The 16,652-nt window shown below is 47.8% G+C and overlaps 1 protein-coding gene and 1 non-coding gene across 6 annotated transcripts in view; one reads left to right on the top strand and one right to left on the bottom strand.

Moving 5' to 3' along the window:
• Inpp5d (inositol polyphosphate-5-phosphatase D) overlaps window positions 1–11,267 on the bottom strand; it is a 103,859-nt gene extending 92,592 nt beyond the window's left edge. For 3 of the 5 annotated variants that reach the window (XM_021156170.2, XM_021156184.2, XM_021156176.1), the window contains exon 1: window positions 10,946–11,267. In XM_021156170.2, coding sequence (XP_021011829.1) covers window positions 10,946–11,088 — 143 coding nt within the window. In that variant the 5' untranslated portion in view covers window positions 11,089–11,267. The remainder of the gene's footprint in view (window positions 1–10,945) is intronic. The other 2 variants (XM_029479403.1, XM_029479408.1) reach the window with 1 other exon arrangement.
• Window positions 11,268–16,156: 4,889 nt separating this feature from the next.
• On the top strand, window positions 16,157–16,309 carry LOC115032438. Its single transcript, XR_003838115.1, has one exon. It is a non-coding gene; the product is annotated as a small nucleolar RNA SNORA55 (small nucleolar RNA).
• Window positions 16,310–16,652: the final 343 nt, after the last annotated feature.

Raw genomic sequence — 16,652 nt, 5'->3', positions numbered from 1 at the left:
ACTCCCACTTTTTGGCCCTGGCGTTCCCCCCGCCTGGCCTTTTAAAAGATATTCTAGCCGGGCGTGGTGGCGCACGCCTTTAATCCCAGCACTCGGGAGGCAGAGGCAGGCGGATTTCTGAGTTCGAGGCCAGCCTGGTCTACAAAGTGAGCTCCAGGACAGCCAGGGCTATACAGAGAAACCCTGTCTCANAAAACCAAAAAAAAAAAAAAAAAGATATTCTAGAAACAACCTCACACGATTAAGGCCAAAATCAGAACTGAACCCAACAGGTGTATCTCAGACGACCCTGCCTGAGCACTGTCAATATTCAGACAGCATCATAACCATCACCCTTATGAAAACATTAGTCCAAACTTTAGTCCAGGCTGTGTCTCGCTCCACATGCTGCTCTTGTAAATCCTACCAGAACTCTAGTTATGTGTCACTTCTAATTTCTAGAAAACATTCTTTGTGTGTGCTTTCTCTTTTCTTGGATAAATGCTGCACACTTCTGAGCCAGGTGGGTAGAAAACAGTCAAAATGGATAGATTGCATTCAGAAAGCCATCTGGAATTGGGTATGGTCCTGTGCACCTACAACCCTAGCGTTTGGGAGGTTGAAGCAGGAGTATAGGGAGTTCAAAGCCAACCTGGGCTACATAGTGACCCTGTCCCTATGCACCAATAAAGAGGGTGGCAAGGCATATTGGCTAGCACAGAACCAGAGAAAATGTACCTAAGCCCCAGCAAGCAAGAGTGTTTATCCCGGCTACTCCAACCTAGAGAACACTGGAGTCACAGGGCTGAGACTTGATATATTAACAGAGGCTATCCCCTGCTTCCTTGGGCCCCTCCAAAAGAGAGAAAACAGGAAGAGGGTTGAGGTGGTCAACAGGTGGGAGGTGGAGGAGAGACAGGGAAAGAACCCTCCTCAGAAGGAGGGACCCAAGCCGTCATTCTTGACCTAATGCTTTAAGCAAAGACACAGGAGTAAGGCCCTCACAAGGGAGCCCTCTGTCTGTCTGTCTGTCTGTCTGAGTTTACCACTGGCCCAATACTACATGTGTCTTGTTGGTTTGGTGGGGCCTTTCATCCCCATCCATCTTGGTGTTTTCCTTTTTCTTTTTCTTCTTTCTGTCTGTCTGTCTGTCTGTCTCTCTCTCTCTCTCTTTCATAAGATACGTTGGGCAAAAATGGCTTTTGATTCTAAAAGAAGCTGTTTCCCCCAGTCCTCAGTTGTCAGAAAAAGAAAAAGAATCACCAGACCTGTGAAAATATATCACCACTCAAAAGAGGGCCCCGACCCAACAAAGGATATAAAGGAGCTATCTCTATCTTAAATATACTCATTGTTTCAAAACAGCATGGGGAGGCCCTGACGGGTATCTGCCTTCCCAGAACCCTCATGTCCCAATTCCATTCTTGTAATAAAACGCCCTGACCAAAAGGCAACCTGGTGGCAGGGTATGTGAAGCTCTCCTTAAGGCAGACGTTTTCTTTTTCCAACAGCTGTCGCTCTATCACTTTAGAAAGACTGGCCAATAGAATAGACTATGGCATTTGAGAAAGTGGTTGTAAGCATTTGGAAGCAAACACTATGATCCTGATTTGTAGATGATATGAAGGCCTATTCAGAAAAGTTGGGCTGGGGAGAACGTTCAGTGGGTAAGAGTGCTCATTGTGTGAGCATAAAGGCCTGAGTTTCGATCCCCGGAGCCCACGTGAAAAAGCAGGGCAGAGAGTCTGTGTGGTGGTGTGTGCCTTGAATACTGGATCTTGGGAAGTAGGCTCGTCTCTGTGATTTCTAAACCAGCCAAGGATACATAGTGAGGTCCTGTCTGAAAATTTAAGAAAATTGAGCTGTGGTCACACACATCTATAAATCCAGTGCTGAGGTGGGGTGGGTGGGTAGCAGAGACAGGAGGCTTGCTGCACCTGGTCAGTCAGCAGAGCCAAAATCAGCAAGCCCCATGCTTAGAGAGAAGCATCGTCTCAAGTGAACAAGGCAGAGAGTGATGGATCAGGATTTCAGATGTCCTCATCTCACCTCCTGGCCCATGTGCAGGCAAACACAAACATGTGTGCGCACACATCTATGCACATGGATGGTGTCACACACACCACAGATAGCAAGATCTCTTTAAAAAGAAAAGACAGGAGAAGCAGCTGAAAGATGAATGAGGAGCGGCCAAAGAGTGGGACAAAATGAAAGCTGAAAGCATAAAATTCTATGCAGGCAACCGCTTATCATGAACCAGTAACTGCGGGGGAAATGTGTCATTCACAACAATAACAAAAACATACAAGTCATCGGCAGAGACCCAGACAAGAAACACTCAGGGTCTGTGTGAAATATATTACACAATCAAAGAGGGAACACAATGAGACTGTCAAGCGCACGGCTTACATTAGGATTTCCTGCCATCCTAGTGAAAGTCATAACAGCAAGTTTTGTCCAAGTTGAAAAATATTACTATCTGGTTTACCTGGGAAAACACTTGAATATAAGAGATAATAACCCCAAAACATTTTGAAAAATTATGTTTATGTCTTTATAATGGTAGTGGTGTAGTTGGGTATTTTTGGACAGATAAACAACCCAGAAAGAACTTAGCATATGGTAGACAAAGGAATCATGGAGGGGACAAGCATAAGTCATTTAATGAGAGGTTGGGGAAGGATGGCTACTTGAGAAAAATACACATGAATCTTCATCACTTGTCATCTATTAAGTCCAAGAAGATTTAGCTTCAACGTGAACAATAAAACATATGGAAATAACAGCCACGGCGGCTGCATTTGTCTGTATCATGATACATGATACAGACACACACATCAACACATGCAACAATTCTACCGCATAGATCCTCTTATACTTGGTTTTCAGATGACAAGGCTGGGGCCCAGTGTAATTCGATAAACTGCTGGAGGTTCCTCCCTTAACCCAAGTGGATGAGCTACAAAGACCCAGTCTTAACCTTTCTGAGTGGATTTCTGTGTGCAGAAGGAGTCTCTGTGTTAGAAATCCCAAGAAGAAGTCCCAGAAGAAAACAGTGACCCTCCCACGTCAGAGAATCTAAAACTTAAAGGCAGACCATCGTGAAGATATATTTGTCACAAACATGACAGAACTCACATAGGCAGATGGCAAAGCTTGCAGCATTCCCTGGTACTGGGGATTGAACCGAGGACCTCACACATACTAAGCAAACACTTAACCACTGGGCTATATCTCCAGCTTCACTCTACCCTCTATTAAGATAAGACCTCATTATACGGTCTGTGGTAGCCTGGGACTCATCACAACCCTCCTTCCCAAGCTACACACAGTCTTAATTGAAGAAAAGAAGCTAAGAGAATAGAGGACCATCCACAAAAGAAAATGGCCAGCAAACCTCTCAAACAGGATCAGCAATCAAAAGCAAAACGAAATGATCACAGATGACCTTTCATGTTATGACTCCACTTCTCTTAAAAGTAACAATCTGTAGAATAGGATACTGAAAGGAAGTGGGCATTTTCTCATGCTGCTTGCCAGAAGCATACATTAAGTCAAATTTTCTGGAAAGCAAGTTGCCATTTTGTGTCCAGTCTTTGAAGACGACTCCTGCTGGTGCTCTAACTGCAGTGGGGATTTGTAACCAGTAACATATGTAGCAATTCTGCTGGAAGACCTTTTTTGCTGCTGCCACACTTACAGCAAGATTGCTGGTAATGTAAATGTCAATCAAAGAATCATTCCATAAAGCATAAACATACTGGAAGAGAAGCCTAGGCTTCCAGCAAGAGTGATTTTAAGGCAGGAAAAATTGATGTTGTTGGAAACCCCAGACCACAAATGAAAGGTGGTGTGTACATATGTATGTGAGTGTGTATGTGTGTGTATATGTGTGTATGTATGTATGTATATTATGTGATAAAAATGGGTATGAGAAGATACATCAACAAATTCACATGGCTTGCACTAGTCTCTCAGTGATTGGATGGCAATTTTTTGTTTATTTTACACTTTTTACTTTATGCTTAACTCACTGTGGGGGTTAAGTTGAGATAGGGCCTCACTATGTAGCCTGGGAAGCTGGTCTGGAACTTTCAGCAATCTTCCTGCTTCCAGCTTTCTGAGTGTGCAGTCACCTGTGTGTACCACCGCACAGCCAATACCACTGTTAACCTGAAAGAAGACTTTGCTGTTTCACACCAGGTCTGTCCACCTCTACACTGCCTATTCCAGCTAGCTGCAGGGCCACATGGGCACTCTCTTTTTTCATAGGTCCCTTTGGCCAGCCCTTCACAGTGTTACTTCAATTGCAAAGTAAGCCCAAATTGATGGGTGCTGGCACATGTTAACAGTATGCCCCCATGTATGTGTGTAAGGGCACATGTGTGCATACATGAATGTGTGAGTAGAGATCAGAGGACAATCATGATGTCCTCCTTCTAGGAGGACAACAAACCTCTAGGGTTTGTTGTTGTTGTTGTTGTTTTGGTGTTTGTTTGTTTTGAGACATGGTCTGAGTCTCACTAATTCAGCTAGTCTGGCTGGCCCATGAACCCTAGGGATCCTCCGGTCTCCACCTTCCTAGAACTGGGCTTACAAACATGCACCATGTGGGCTGTGGAGATTGAACTCACCCACCTCTGTCACCCTCTCTCTCAAAGAGCAAGTGCCCACCAACATGGTGTTTCCTCCCATAGAACATCTAGCATTTTAGCAACCAGAGGACTTCATTCCTTCGGCATCTCTTTACTAAGTTGGAGCTCAGGTCAGAAGGTGGTGGGGGCCAGCCTCTTTCCTAGACTTCATCTTCATCCCCAGTCCTCTAAGCATTTCTTGTTGTCTGTGCCCAGGCCCCTCCCTCCCCAGGCTTCCAGGGTGTCAACCCCTGTGGCTCAGCAGCCACCAGACACTCTTGCGTCATTGAAGTTCTCTTCCTGCCTCAGTCGCTTTGAGCACTTCCTCTGTGGAGGCCCCACATGACAGCTCTGTGTCTCCCAGAGGCCTCCAGGAAGTCCCGGAAGTGACACTGTCACAGCTCTCCTCTCCTGTCATGGAAAGTTCTCCACAGATGGGTCTTCTGTTTCTGAGATATCACTGCTTGCTTTCAGCTCTAAAAACTAATGGCCAGCTCTATTTTTACATATGCAAAGCACCTAGAGGTGTACTGTAGCCTGTTTCAAGTTAGGCTATGGAATATCCACATTACTCCTGTCTTCCTATTTTATTGTTGAAATGATATAGCTATTTCAATGTGCAAAGACTATACAGACAGTTCTCCAAGTAAGGCATACAAATGACCCATTAGCATTATTAACATTAGGGATACAAACTAAAACCACAGTTAGATGTTGTGCTGCTTTGCAGCCCCTAAGCTGGGTAGAACAAAAAGACAGCCAGATATTGTGGTGAATACATTTAGAAAGTGGAGGCAGAATGATCAAGAGTTCAAAGCCAATTTTGACTACAATAGGGAGTTTGAGGCTGGCTTAGGCTATGTGAGACCATAGCTCACAAACACACAAACAAGTGAGGGGCTGGGGAGGTAAGAGCTGAAAAAGTGCTTCCCTTGTAAACATAAGCACCTGAGTTTGATGCCCAGACTACATTAACAAGCAACCGGCCACCACTAACTGGGTTTGGTGCCTCTAACATCAGCCCACCTAACCTACGTGAGTTCCAGGGCATTGAGAGCCTCTGTCTTAAATAAAGAAATCAAAAAGGTAGGGCCTGAGGTAGCTCAGAGGGTAAGGGTACTTGTCATTAAGCCTGACTATCTGAGTTCAGTCCCTGGGACCCACATGGTAGAAGGGGAGAACTAACTGCTGAAGTTGTCCTTTGGCTGACACACACACAATGTGCAAATGTACACATGTACCCACCCACACACACACGCACGCACACACACACACACACACACACACACACACACACACACACACACGTACGCACTCGCGCGCGCGCGCGCACACACACACACACACACAGAGAGAGAGAGAGAGAGAGAGAGAGAGAGAGAGAGAGAGAGAGAATAACTAGAAGAGAAACTGGACCCTCACAATGTCTGGTTAGAGCTACAGCTGAGCACAAGAGTTCAGTACTTCCTCAAAACGCTAAACATAAAATCACCACATGACCCAGCCCTGCCTCTCACTCCCCAAGACTCCTGCAAACAGACATCCACACTGAGCCTGGTTGATGACGGTTCACAGCAACTGTTGTTCACAACAGTCAAAAAGTAAGAATAGTGCAAAACGCCACTCAACCGGGGAATGTGGTGTGTCCACACAGTGGGTTATCAAACCATGGATGCCCGCTACAATTCAATGAGCATAGGGCATTGTGCTAAGTGGACAGATCCAGATGTCAAAAGCTGCACGCCATATAATTTCACATACACAAAATGCACGAGTCAGGCAAATCCTTAAAGGCAGAAAGTAGACTGGCTCTTTCCAGAGGTCAGAAGAAAAGCAAGCAGCTGCTCACATGTATGGGGGGTGGGGGGGGGGAGCGGTTCTTCTGGGAATAATGAGAACTCTCTGAAATTAGATGGTGGTGTCAGTTGCGTAACTCTGTGACCATTACTAAGGACCATTGAACCACAAACTAGAATGTGGACGGGTGACTTAACAGTGGGTACCTTAACCTCAGCTGAGGCACTGTAAAGCCAGTGAACTGGTCTGGCCAGCCTCTTTGGAGCTGGAGTTCTAGGTGTCTTGCCGACATGACACAAGAGATTCCAGGCAGCTCCAGAGTCTTGCTCCTTGGGACTACGTGGCCTGGCATGAATTGGGTAACGATAGCAGTTCTTGTTCCATCTCTGTGGCAGGCAGAGAGATGGGATTGTTAAGAAGTGCTAATGGCCTTGCGTTGTAGGTGAATTTAACCTATGCGCCTAAGCCAGTGCCTACCCTGTACCTGGGAAGACAGCTCCAGGGTACTGGGCATGGGCAGAAACATAGTCACTCTGCCACTTACATAAATGATACAATAGGCCTTAAATAGGCCTTCCTGGGTTCAGCCCTTCCTCCTGGTCTTGGACACAATGAGTCTTCAAGAGCATCCTTCTCAGACAAAGGCCTTTTCTCATGTCAAGCAGACGTCAGGAGCCCATAGGCCTTCAGCTCTGGCTTCTGCCTATGCAGGTACTTCCCTCATTTGCCTTTGATGCCAGATATGGAAAACAATGCCACACTGTGTTTGCACAAAAGTCATTATCATGCTGTGGAAACCTTATAGACATTTTCAATGGAGGATGGGGAGGGGAGATGACCTCATGCCCTGACTCCCTCTGCTAGGCATTTTCACCCTCACCAACTCCTTCTCTGCAGTTCTCTTTCTACCAAAGAACAAGTGTGAGACAGTGTAACTGTGTGATCCTCACCCTGTTCTCTAGTAGTCCTAAAAGCAGGGCCTGTTTTTATCTCCCTGGCAGGCTTGTCACACCCAGTGGCTGGTCACACCGTTTCTTTCAAAAGACTAGAATGCCTTCTCAGAGGGCAGTTTTGGTTGTAAATGTCCCATGCCTTTTTCTCCTTTCTTTCTGCACTGCCAGAGCTACCAAGGCTATTGGCATTCTATCCCTGGGACAGAGCTTACCCCGCCACCAGGCCTGGGTGCACTATGGAAGACCGCTTGCTGAGGGAATCCCTCACACATCAGGGCTGGACCAGAGGCAACCATACTCTCCCTGCCAGGGAGGAAGCACTCCAGAGTAGTTTAGGGGAAATGCCATTCACACAGACAACCGTCAACTTGATCAAGTTGAATCTGGCCTGGTCATCTCTTTTAGAAAGAGCAGGTTGTTTCCAAGTGCTGGGTCATCATCCAAATTCTTCCTATGTAGCTTCAGCAATAAGAAGCTACTGGGATGACCCACAAACCCGGCATCTGCTGAATTGTCTTCTGTGCAACACATGGTGTAGCTGCGCTGTCCCTGCTCATGAGCCTCTTAATAGGTCTCCATCCACCTGGCCAATACCCCACAACAGGGTGCACAGGCTCCTGGGAAGGGAGCTGACTAATCATGGAGGAACTGAGTACAAATGAGTGAAGGTGACACAGGCTCTACTCAAGTGAAGGTGATACAGGCCCCACTCAAAAGGCACACATTCCCTTTCAAGGAAGGTAGAACAGAACTCCAGTCATACTAGCAAGGTCTCCCCAGGCCAGTGCTCCGGTGCCTCAGTGTAACTCCAGGCTCCCCTAAACCAAGGCTCTCTGAATGGTGACTGAGAAGAAATAAAAGCCTTCTTACTCGGTAATAAGTGACAGGATTGATCTCTCTGAAGGAAACAAAGGTCAGGGTGAATGTGCACTCCTGTCACGTGGGTGGTACTGAATTGCAACCTTGTCTTTAAGCATTTAGCTCCCTCTCCCATGTCATGTCTAGTCAAATCTCGGAGCAGGAAGGTTCTCCTCACAATGCTGCATTCTTCCCAGAGGGCTAAACAAACCCAACACATGCACCAGGCCCCAGCTGCTGTCCCTTCGGTCACAAGAAGGAACATGGATGGAGTCCCAGCAGCAGCTGACCCACGGCTGCCTGCCCCAGAGCCCACACAGACTGGCTGATGTCCAGCAAGGCAGCACACATGCCAAATCTATCACTCCTGAAACCAAAGATAACTCAGCTGCCCTGTATCCCACATGTATCCTATGCCCCATCTCCCCTTCGCAGCCCCATCTCTGACCTCGACCTTGTTGCTGTCCTACAAGCTGCTGACTTGATCTTGGGCAGGAGCCTGGACTCTGGCCAGGGCAGATGGCGAGGGGCAGTGATGAGGTGGGGGAGGTTCCATCATCCACAGGGAACAGGAGAAAGTAAGGATCTAAAGTTTGTTTTTTTCAGGAGTTTAAGTCTCTTTGAATGAAAAGGCAGGCTTCTAACAATTTTTCAAATTAAAAAGTATGCCTTTCCTACATTTTTTGTTCTGTTTTGTTTTTCGAGACAGGGTTTCTCTGTATAGCCCTGGCTATCCTGGAACTCACTTTGTAGACCAGGCTGGTCTCGAACTCAGAAATCTGCCTGCCTCTGCCTCCCGAGTGCTGGGATTAAAGGCGTGTGCCACCACCGCCCGGCCTTTCCTACATTTTTGGGGGGGGGTGTCATAATAGAACACTGAGGTTGTGGTAGTCATTCCTTTAGTTTGAAAATCTCTTTGTCATCTTTGCTTTGCATGGACTTAAGACAGCTGAGGCAGGGGAGTCAGATGAAGAAGAAAGACAAGGTCTGTGTTGCCCGAATGTCCTCCAAGACCCCTTGGTCTTGGCTCAGGCTCCTTCTGCTCTGACTCCAGCCTTCCAGATGCTGCCAGCTTAGCACAAGAGAACCCATACCATGGTGTGCATTTGTAACCAATGCATACAACAGTCTCTCAGCCCATAGCCAACTCTCAACAGAATTGCCCTTGGCCCAAATCCCACTGGGACAGAAAAAAATATAACTAGGTTAGTAGAGTCAGGCTGAGCTTGTGACACACTGAAAAGTACCTTCCTGCCCTCTTTCCTTTCAGGGCCTCTCACTGGTAGATTCCCCAAGGGACAGTGCTTTGGGGAGGTCCAGGCCACCTGCAGTGCTTCTCCTGAAATATGCTGGTGGGTGTGCAGGAAGCTGGCTGCTAACTCCACCAGCACAAGATGCTCAGCCAGCCGTGAGCCTGTATGGGCTTCTAGTGCCCCTGCCCCCAACTCTGTGAACACCCTAGCTCCTCTTACTTCCACTCAAGTCCACTGGCATGCCCAGCCTGATGGCGGTAGGAGGTAGACAGCACAAGCTAGTGGTCTCTGGGAGCAAACGACCTTATCCTCAGCTGTTTGTAACCTGTCCAGGCCTCATGGTCCTTAATCGAAGGTCTAGGTGTTCATAGAACCCACACTCCTGGCTCTCTTGAAGATGAAACTAGCCAACAAATGCCTAGCACAGCAGGTCCCAACATGAGTCAGAGCTCAGAACAGTCTGTGGTCAGTCACCCACTTCCCTCCTGCATGAAGATGGGGGGGGGGTGCAGCTAGCTGCTCTGAAAGATCTTTCTTTCAGTCCAGGGACAATCTATCAGATGGTACCTGTGCTGTTCAAGTAGGCACACCCTTCCTGACAGTGTTCCTGCCCTGCTCCAGCCTGAAGCCTGGACAGGGTCTGACCACAGGACTATAGGGGTGGCGGCCTTCCTCAGAAGACGCTAGACGGACGGAGTGTTAAAAAGGAACCTTCAGCAAGTGGCTGTTTCCTCTGTTGTTAGGATAACCAGCATATTCAGCAACATCTTCATACTGGGCTGTGGGGGGAACCAATGGGGGCAGAGACCTGGATAGGGAGGGACATAGCTGAGTGCAAGGAGGGACAGAGACCTACTCAGAGAGCAGCTCTGTGGCTTCCTGTGCCCTTGCAGCCTAGAGTAAACCTTGTACACGAGGAGTCCTGTCCTGATTAAATGCACCCCGGACTCAGCTCCCCAAATAGAATTAGCTCTAAGACCACATACTAGCAGGGTGGAGGAGGGGACCCTTTTGCCACGGTTACACTTCACTGAGTCCCTGACTGACGCTTGAGCTGACCAAAATGCATTCCAATACACCCTCCACCAGGGAGGCCTGAGTTTCTTCCTGGCTCTGAGTGAGGGTCCCTGCTCCTGCCACAGGAACTCACGGAGACCCCTGGCACCACAGGTCATGGAGGGCTGCAGTGTAGGGGAGGCCCAGAGTCACTCAGAGAGCCCTAGCACCACACAAGCCTGTCATGACACAGGCTCCCTGAACTCGAACGCCAAGGTCCAAATTGGGCCTCAGACAGACGACGGTGCCCCCCCCCCCCCGCTTCTCCCCTCCCCACAGGGCAACGAAGTGCCAGTCAGGTCCCACCATCCTGTGACATAAACCTAACTCAAACTCACATTATAGGGGTTCCCCCTTTGCATCCACCCCTCAGCGGTCCCTGGATCTGACAGTTGGGAGGAGACGGGGTACTCACAGCACGCAGAGTGCGTAGGCCCGGGGGATGGACTCGCTGGCACGCACAAGGAAGCTCCCATCCTTGCCGGCTCTGGAAAGTAGCTCCTCTGCCTTGGAGCGGGTGATGTTGCCATGGTTCCACCCAGGGACCATGGCAGGCATGGGTCTCCTGGACTGGGTCAGCAGCCACTCCCAGGATGGACACACTCCAGCAAAGTAGTTCAGGGCCCTCCCTAGGCTGAGACCTGCCGCCTGTTGCCTCTCAGAAATTGCCTCTGCTGCTCCTACCAGCTTAACTGACTGACTTCCTGTTTCAGGCACTCAGCGAGGGAGAGGAAACTGAGCTGCACAGAACTTCCTCATTATAGAAACCAAGTTGGGGGGGGGGCATCATCTACCTTCCCACCCAGCCAGCACTGGCTGCCTGCTCCACCCTCTCACTCACTGGCTCTCTATTTTCCCTGAATGGGACCCAACCTCCAGAAGCGTCCATTATCAGCCGAAGTTCCACATGAGGGAAGCAAGGGCTCTTTTAGCGTCAGGTTTCATGGCTGACTTCTCAAGCCTGGCCCAACATTTGTGAATAGGCCAAAGGCATGGCTCACAGAAACCTTTGCTGATGTCCACAAGTGCCGTCACAGTTTTCCCCAGCACCACCCAGCATACTTGTGATGGCGAGCTTTAACTGTCAACTCGACACAACCTAGGATTGCCCAGGAAGAGAATCTCCATGAGGGAATGTCTGCATTGGGCTGGCCTGTGGATACATCTGTAGGGGTTGTCTTAATGAAGCTAATTGATGTCAGAAGACCCAGCCCACTGTGAGCAACACTATTCCCTAGCTAAAACAGGCTGGTTTGGCCCCTCTGGACCTCTGCTGGGCACCTGGGGCTCATGGAGGGCTTACATGTCCCTATGGCGCAAGCTGGCCACTTTGGTGATATATGTTACCGAGTTCTGCACTGCAGAAGCCCAAATGGCCAGTCAGGCTATTCCCTCTGTGGCTAGACATGGCTATGTTTGCTCACCCCTTAAAGGTCACCATTCAGTACTAGCTGAGTTCTGCAGGTACTAAGGTAGCCACTGTCCCTTTGATCCCAGGAGCTGGGTGACTTTGTTCCTCAGGCCAAGCCCACCAAGGGAAGTGCTGGCTTATGGCAGAAGTGGTGATTGTTCACTCCTTCATCTGAACCTTGTCACGTTAGATGTGACAACAGACCTAAGCCAGGCACACATGCACACACATACTGGAGCTTGGTTGAGCTTATCGCTCTCAGCCTCAGTTTTCTTTAGACTGCAGGGTGTAATTCAGAAAGGAACTCTGATGTGTGGAGGACCTGGGAGCTGTGTTGATGTCATCCACGGCAGGAGCCTGGAGCCTGCAGGGCACAGCTGGTGGGAAATCTGAGAGTGGGTAGAGTACTCCAGTCAGGGAGCCAGAGGGAGGGGACATGGTCTCGACAAGAGCTCACATCTACATTCTGATTTTGCCATCTGAAGGCTGAAGATGTTAACTCTAACTCTACAATGGACCCATCATGGAGTCCTCTCAAGTTCACAGTACCCCCATGCAGCCCTCCTTAGGAAATCTCTGTCTAACACATGTACTGCATGCATCCTTGAACCCTCTCCTTTCTTCCTTGAACACCTCTGCCAACTGTGTCATTGCCCTTATCCCAAAGTCCCCAGAGTCTTCCACAAGAATCCTGATCCATCCTCATCACAATCTTAGTCTCTTTGTGCCTTGACCAACTAGGCTTTATCAATCCATCAGCATCCAGGACCATCCCACTGATGGGTAAGTCCCCTTGGCATCTCTTAGCATCACTTGTGGTTACTCTTAATTGTAAATTTTATTAGACTAAGAAGCACTTGGGAAATCAGTAAAGCACACCTCTGAGAGTGTCTGCTAGGGCATTTCCAAGATAATCAGGTCACAAGGACTCTAACCTAATGACAGATGGGTCCCATAATGAATTCACAAAGTTGTGTTATTGGGAGAAGGTGGAAGGTGAGGTCTAGTTGGAGGAAGTGGGTCACCGGGGCTGTGCCCTTGGGGGTTCTCTCTTGCCCCAGTCCCTCCCTGTATCCCTTTCCTCTGCTTTCTGATCAATGTAGAAAGCTTCTCCAACACAGGGCCCCACTATCATGATAGAGACACTTCTGGGACTATGGCTAAGAGAAATCCTCCCTCTTTTAAGTTATACCAGATATTCTGTCACAGCAATAAAAAGTCCAACTAATGAAACATCCCACTTCTCGGGTCTTCATTACCACTAGATTTACCTTTGAGGAACTGTTGTTGTTGTTGTTCTGAGGCAGCATCTCCCTATGTGACCCCAGATGGTCTGGAACTTGCTATGCACATCAGGCTGGCCTTGAACTCACAAAGATCCCTTTGTCTCTGTCTTTTGGGATTAAAGATGAGTGCTACCATGCCTGGCTATCTTTGAACTCAATAAGATCACCTACTACATATATAACTCAACAGCACATTCGTGCTCCCCTGATTTCCAAGGCCCATCTCTCCATTCCCTACACACATGCCAGAGGCATGAGCACAGTCAGTTTCTTTGTCCTCTCTAACTTATAGAAAACTCCAACACAGGATCAACGATGTCCTCATGCTGTGTGGTGTCTGGGTAGAGATTTATGTTTTTGTAGGCTTTTATCTACATCAATAATTCAACTAAAATAGGCCATAAAGTTCACAGAGCATCTGGGATGAAGCAAGGAGCTGGTGGATTCTAGGAATAACAGAGAGGAAAGGAATAACAAGCGATCATAGTCCAATGTGAACACATAAAGAGTCTTCATGATGCTCTGTTTTATTTCCCCCAAAAGGGCCAGGAGCCAGCCCTGGTGTCTTATCATTGTCTGATACACTGTCCTGGCCGACTCTGTTTCCACTGAGCAGCAAGGCTAGCAACTGCTTTATCCACAGCACCACAGCTCTGCAGAATCTGAGATCGTGTAGTTTCTGAATTTCCCTAGCACCATGCCTTTCTGCTGGTTCTGTCTACCTTCACATTGCTGGCTCATTCACAGGTCTCCCTGGAACCTGGCTTTCAATGACTCCTGCTGACACCGTACCTTGGCTTTGTTTATGACCACAATGCCCAACTTGCCTCCACCGTGCAAGAAAATGATAGTTCATTTATGAACTCTGTACAAGACAGAGGCTTGTTACCTGTCCCAGGCTGGCCTTGAACTCTTTCTTACCTTTCTACTCCCACTGCCCAGGTGCTAGGATTTTATTTTCTCCTGATGTTGAGTTTACTGTTCTGAATTTTATAAGATGAATGGAGGACGACACATCACTCAGTCATATTCTCTTGACACTTTAGGTTATAATCATTCCACTCCTATCTGGTGTTCCTTTTCAAGACTGACTACAGCCCAGCCTTCCACACAGAAGAGCACCCTCTTTTGCTAGAAATGTTCACTACACACCTGGCATGATCTCACATCAACTAGGGGAATGTGGTAACACTGCAGGGATGGGAGGTAGAAAAGATGCTCATTTGTGAAATCCAGTGAGCACTGTACATCAAAATGCCCAGTGGTTATTGGAAAGGAAAGCTGCCTGACCCCTGGATGGGAACCTCCAGAGGAGAGAAGTGGCTGTCTGGATCATGTTGTCAGGGGCATAGCAGTTAAAGGACACTTGACACCACCTTGCTACTTGGTTCTTAAGGTCACTCCGAGGAATGACCTGTTTCCAAGGCTATTTCTGGAAGCTAAGCATGGCTTTATTGGTATGAGTCTCTGTGCTTTTTTTGGGCAATTTCTTAACCTGTTATATGTTGTGGGGGTTTGGATAGTACTATCTGAGGGAGAGAAGTAAGGTTAGGAAGCTAGGGTCCCCCCTGCTAGCGATGGCTAGTATCTGGATACTAGAGGGAGACTTAGAAATTTTCTGGGAAGTCAAGTTAGTGACAACAACAGGGTGGTCTGGCAGGCCTCTGACTTGGGCATGGGGCCATATCTAAAGTTCTTGGAGGAACAGAGAGAACTGTGTCAGAAGAACTAGAGCCCAGGACTGGTGCCAGGCATTACAGATTCTGTCTAAAGCCTCATGCAGGTCAGAATACAGGCTCAGGCTGGGTCTCTTATTGGAAAAAGCTAAAAGAGAGGTTGTTAGGGACACCATCACCCTACCTTCTTAGGGGTCCTTTTGCTGGGACAGAATGGACTTCAGGGCTGGGAAGGGAATGTTGAGCAATCATTATTGCATCGATATGCAATCTATATGGATCTCATTGTTTTCTTCAATTCTGAGAACTTGAACTCTGGGCCTCACACATGATAAGTAAGTACTCTACCACTGAGCTACACCCTCAGCCCAAATACAAATCTACATATCTGTCAGTATGCCTATCAGATGGACAGATGCTTGATGGATGGAGAAAAGGAGAAGCAGGAAGTCGCAGTTGTGGAGATGGGGCTTGCTGGGGAGCAAGAATTAAGGCAGTAGAGGCCACAGCCCACATGATCAGACAAACATGTAACACTCTTCACATTTCCTCTCCTATGTTCATCAAACTGCTCGGCTGTCCTTCTGGGATCCCAGCTACTCTAGCCTGGAAAGACAGGTACGTGCCACCTACTACCTGGAGCCCACTGGGAGGGAGCATGGACGTTTTGAAGGAGAGATTAGCATTTAAATCAGTAGACTTTGAGTAAAGGAGTTTATCTTCCCTGGTGTGGCTTGGCCCCATCCAAAGGCTTGGAGGCTTTAAGAGAGAAAGACTGACCTCCCACAAAGAGGAGGGTGTTTCCAGCATTTCCTTTATCACATCTTGACTGCAGCATCCTTCTTTGCCTAACAGGTTTGGACTTACTTGTCCCATGAATTACTGGAGAACCAGTATCTATCTGTCTGTCTACCCATCTATCCTTCAATCATCTGTCTGATACAGTGGTTTTCAACCTTCCAATGCTGTGACCCTTTAACACAGTTTCTCATGTTGTGCTGATTCCCACCCAACCATAAGATTATTTCATTGCCTACTTCATAACTGTAATTTTGTTACTGAATCATAATTTTGTTACTGACTGTAATGAATCATAATGTAAATATATGGTATATCTGATATTCAAGATATCTGATATGCAACCCCTGTCAAAGGATCATTTGACCCCCAAAAGGGACCATGACCCACAGGTTGAAACAGCTGATCTAATAGATAAGTATGAGCTCCAAAGTTCAATTACCAGCACCAGGTGAGTTTTTTTGAAATCTCCCAGCTCACAGTGCCACTTCCTCCAACAAGGATATATACCTAATCTGGGGACAGACAGTGCTTTACTAGAGCAGAGGAAATCCAAACGGGTCATTTCCATCTGCCCTGGGGCCTGTCTCTACAACTCTGCCACACTCCCTGAGAATGGAGACAATTTTGAAGATGCTGAAGCTAGGGGTGGGAACGCAGAAGATGTGTCTGGACCAGTAACTCCGATGCTAACTCCACTTCCCACGGGAGTGTAGCAGGCTTCAGAGGTCGAACAACGCTGATTATCAGTCCAGCGGCTGTGGAAGAAATGAATGGAAAAGAAATGAGCGGGAAAGCCATATTTGTAGGCCGTGCACAGAAAAAGGTAGAAAGGCAGGCTGAGCTAAAGCGGAAGTTTGAGCAGCTGAAGCAGGAGAGGATTAGCCGGTACCAGGGGGTGAATCTCTACATTAAGAACTTGGATGACACCATTGATGATGAGAAATTAAG

Source organism: Mus caroli, chromosome 1 (genome assembly GCF_900094665.2).
Source record: "Mus caroli chromosome 1, CAROLI_EIJ_v1.1, whole genome shotgun sequence".
In the NCBI taxonomy this organism is placed as follows: domain Eukaryota; kingdom Metazoa; phylum Chordata; class Mammalia; order Rodentia; family Muridae; genus Mus; species Mus caroli.
This window is presented reverse-complemented; position numbering and strand designations above follow the sequence as displayed.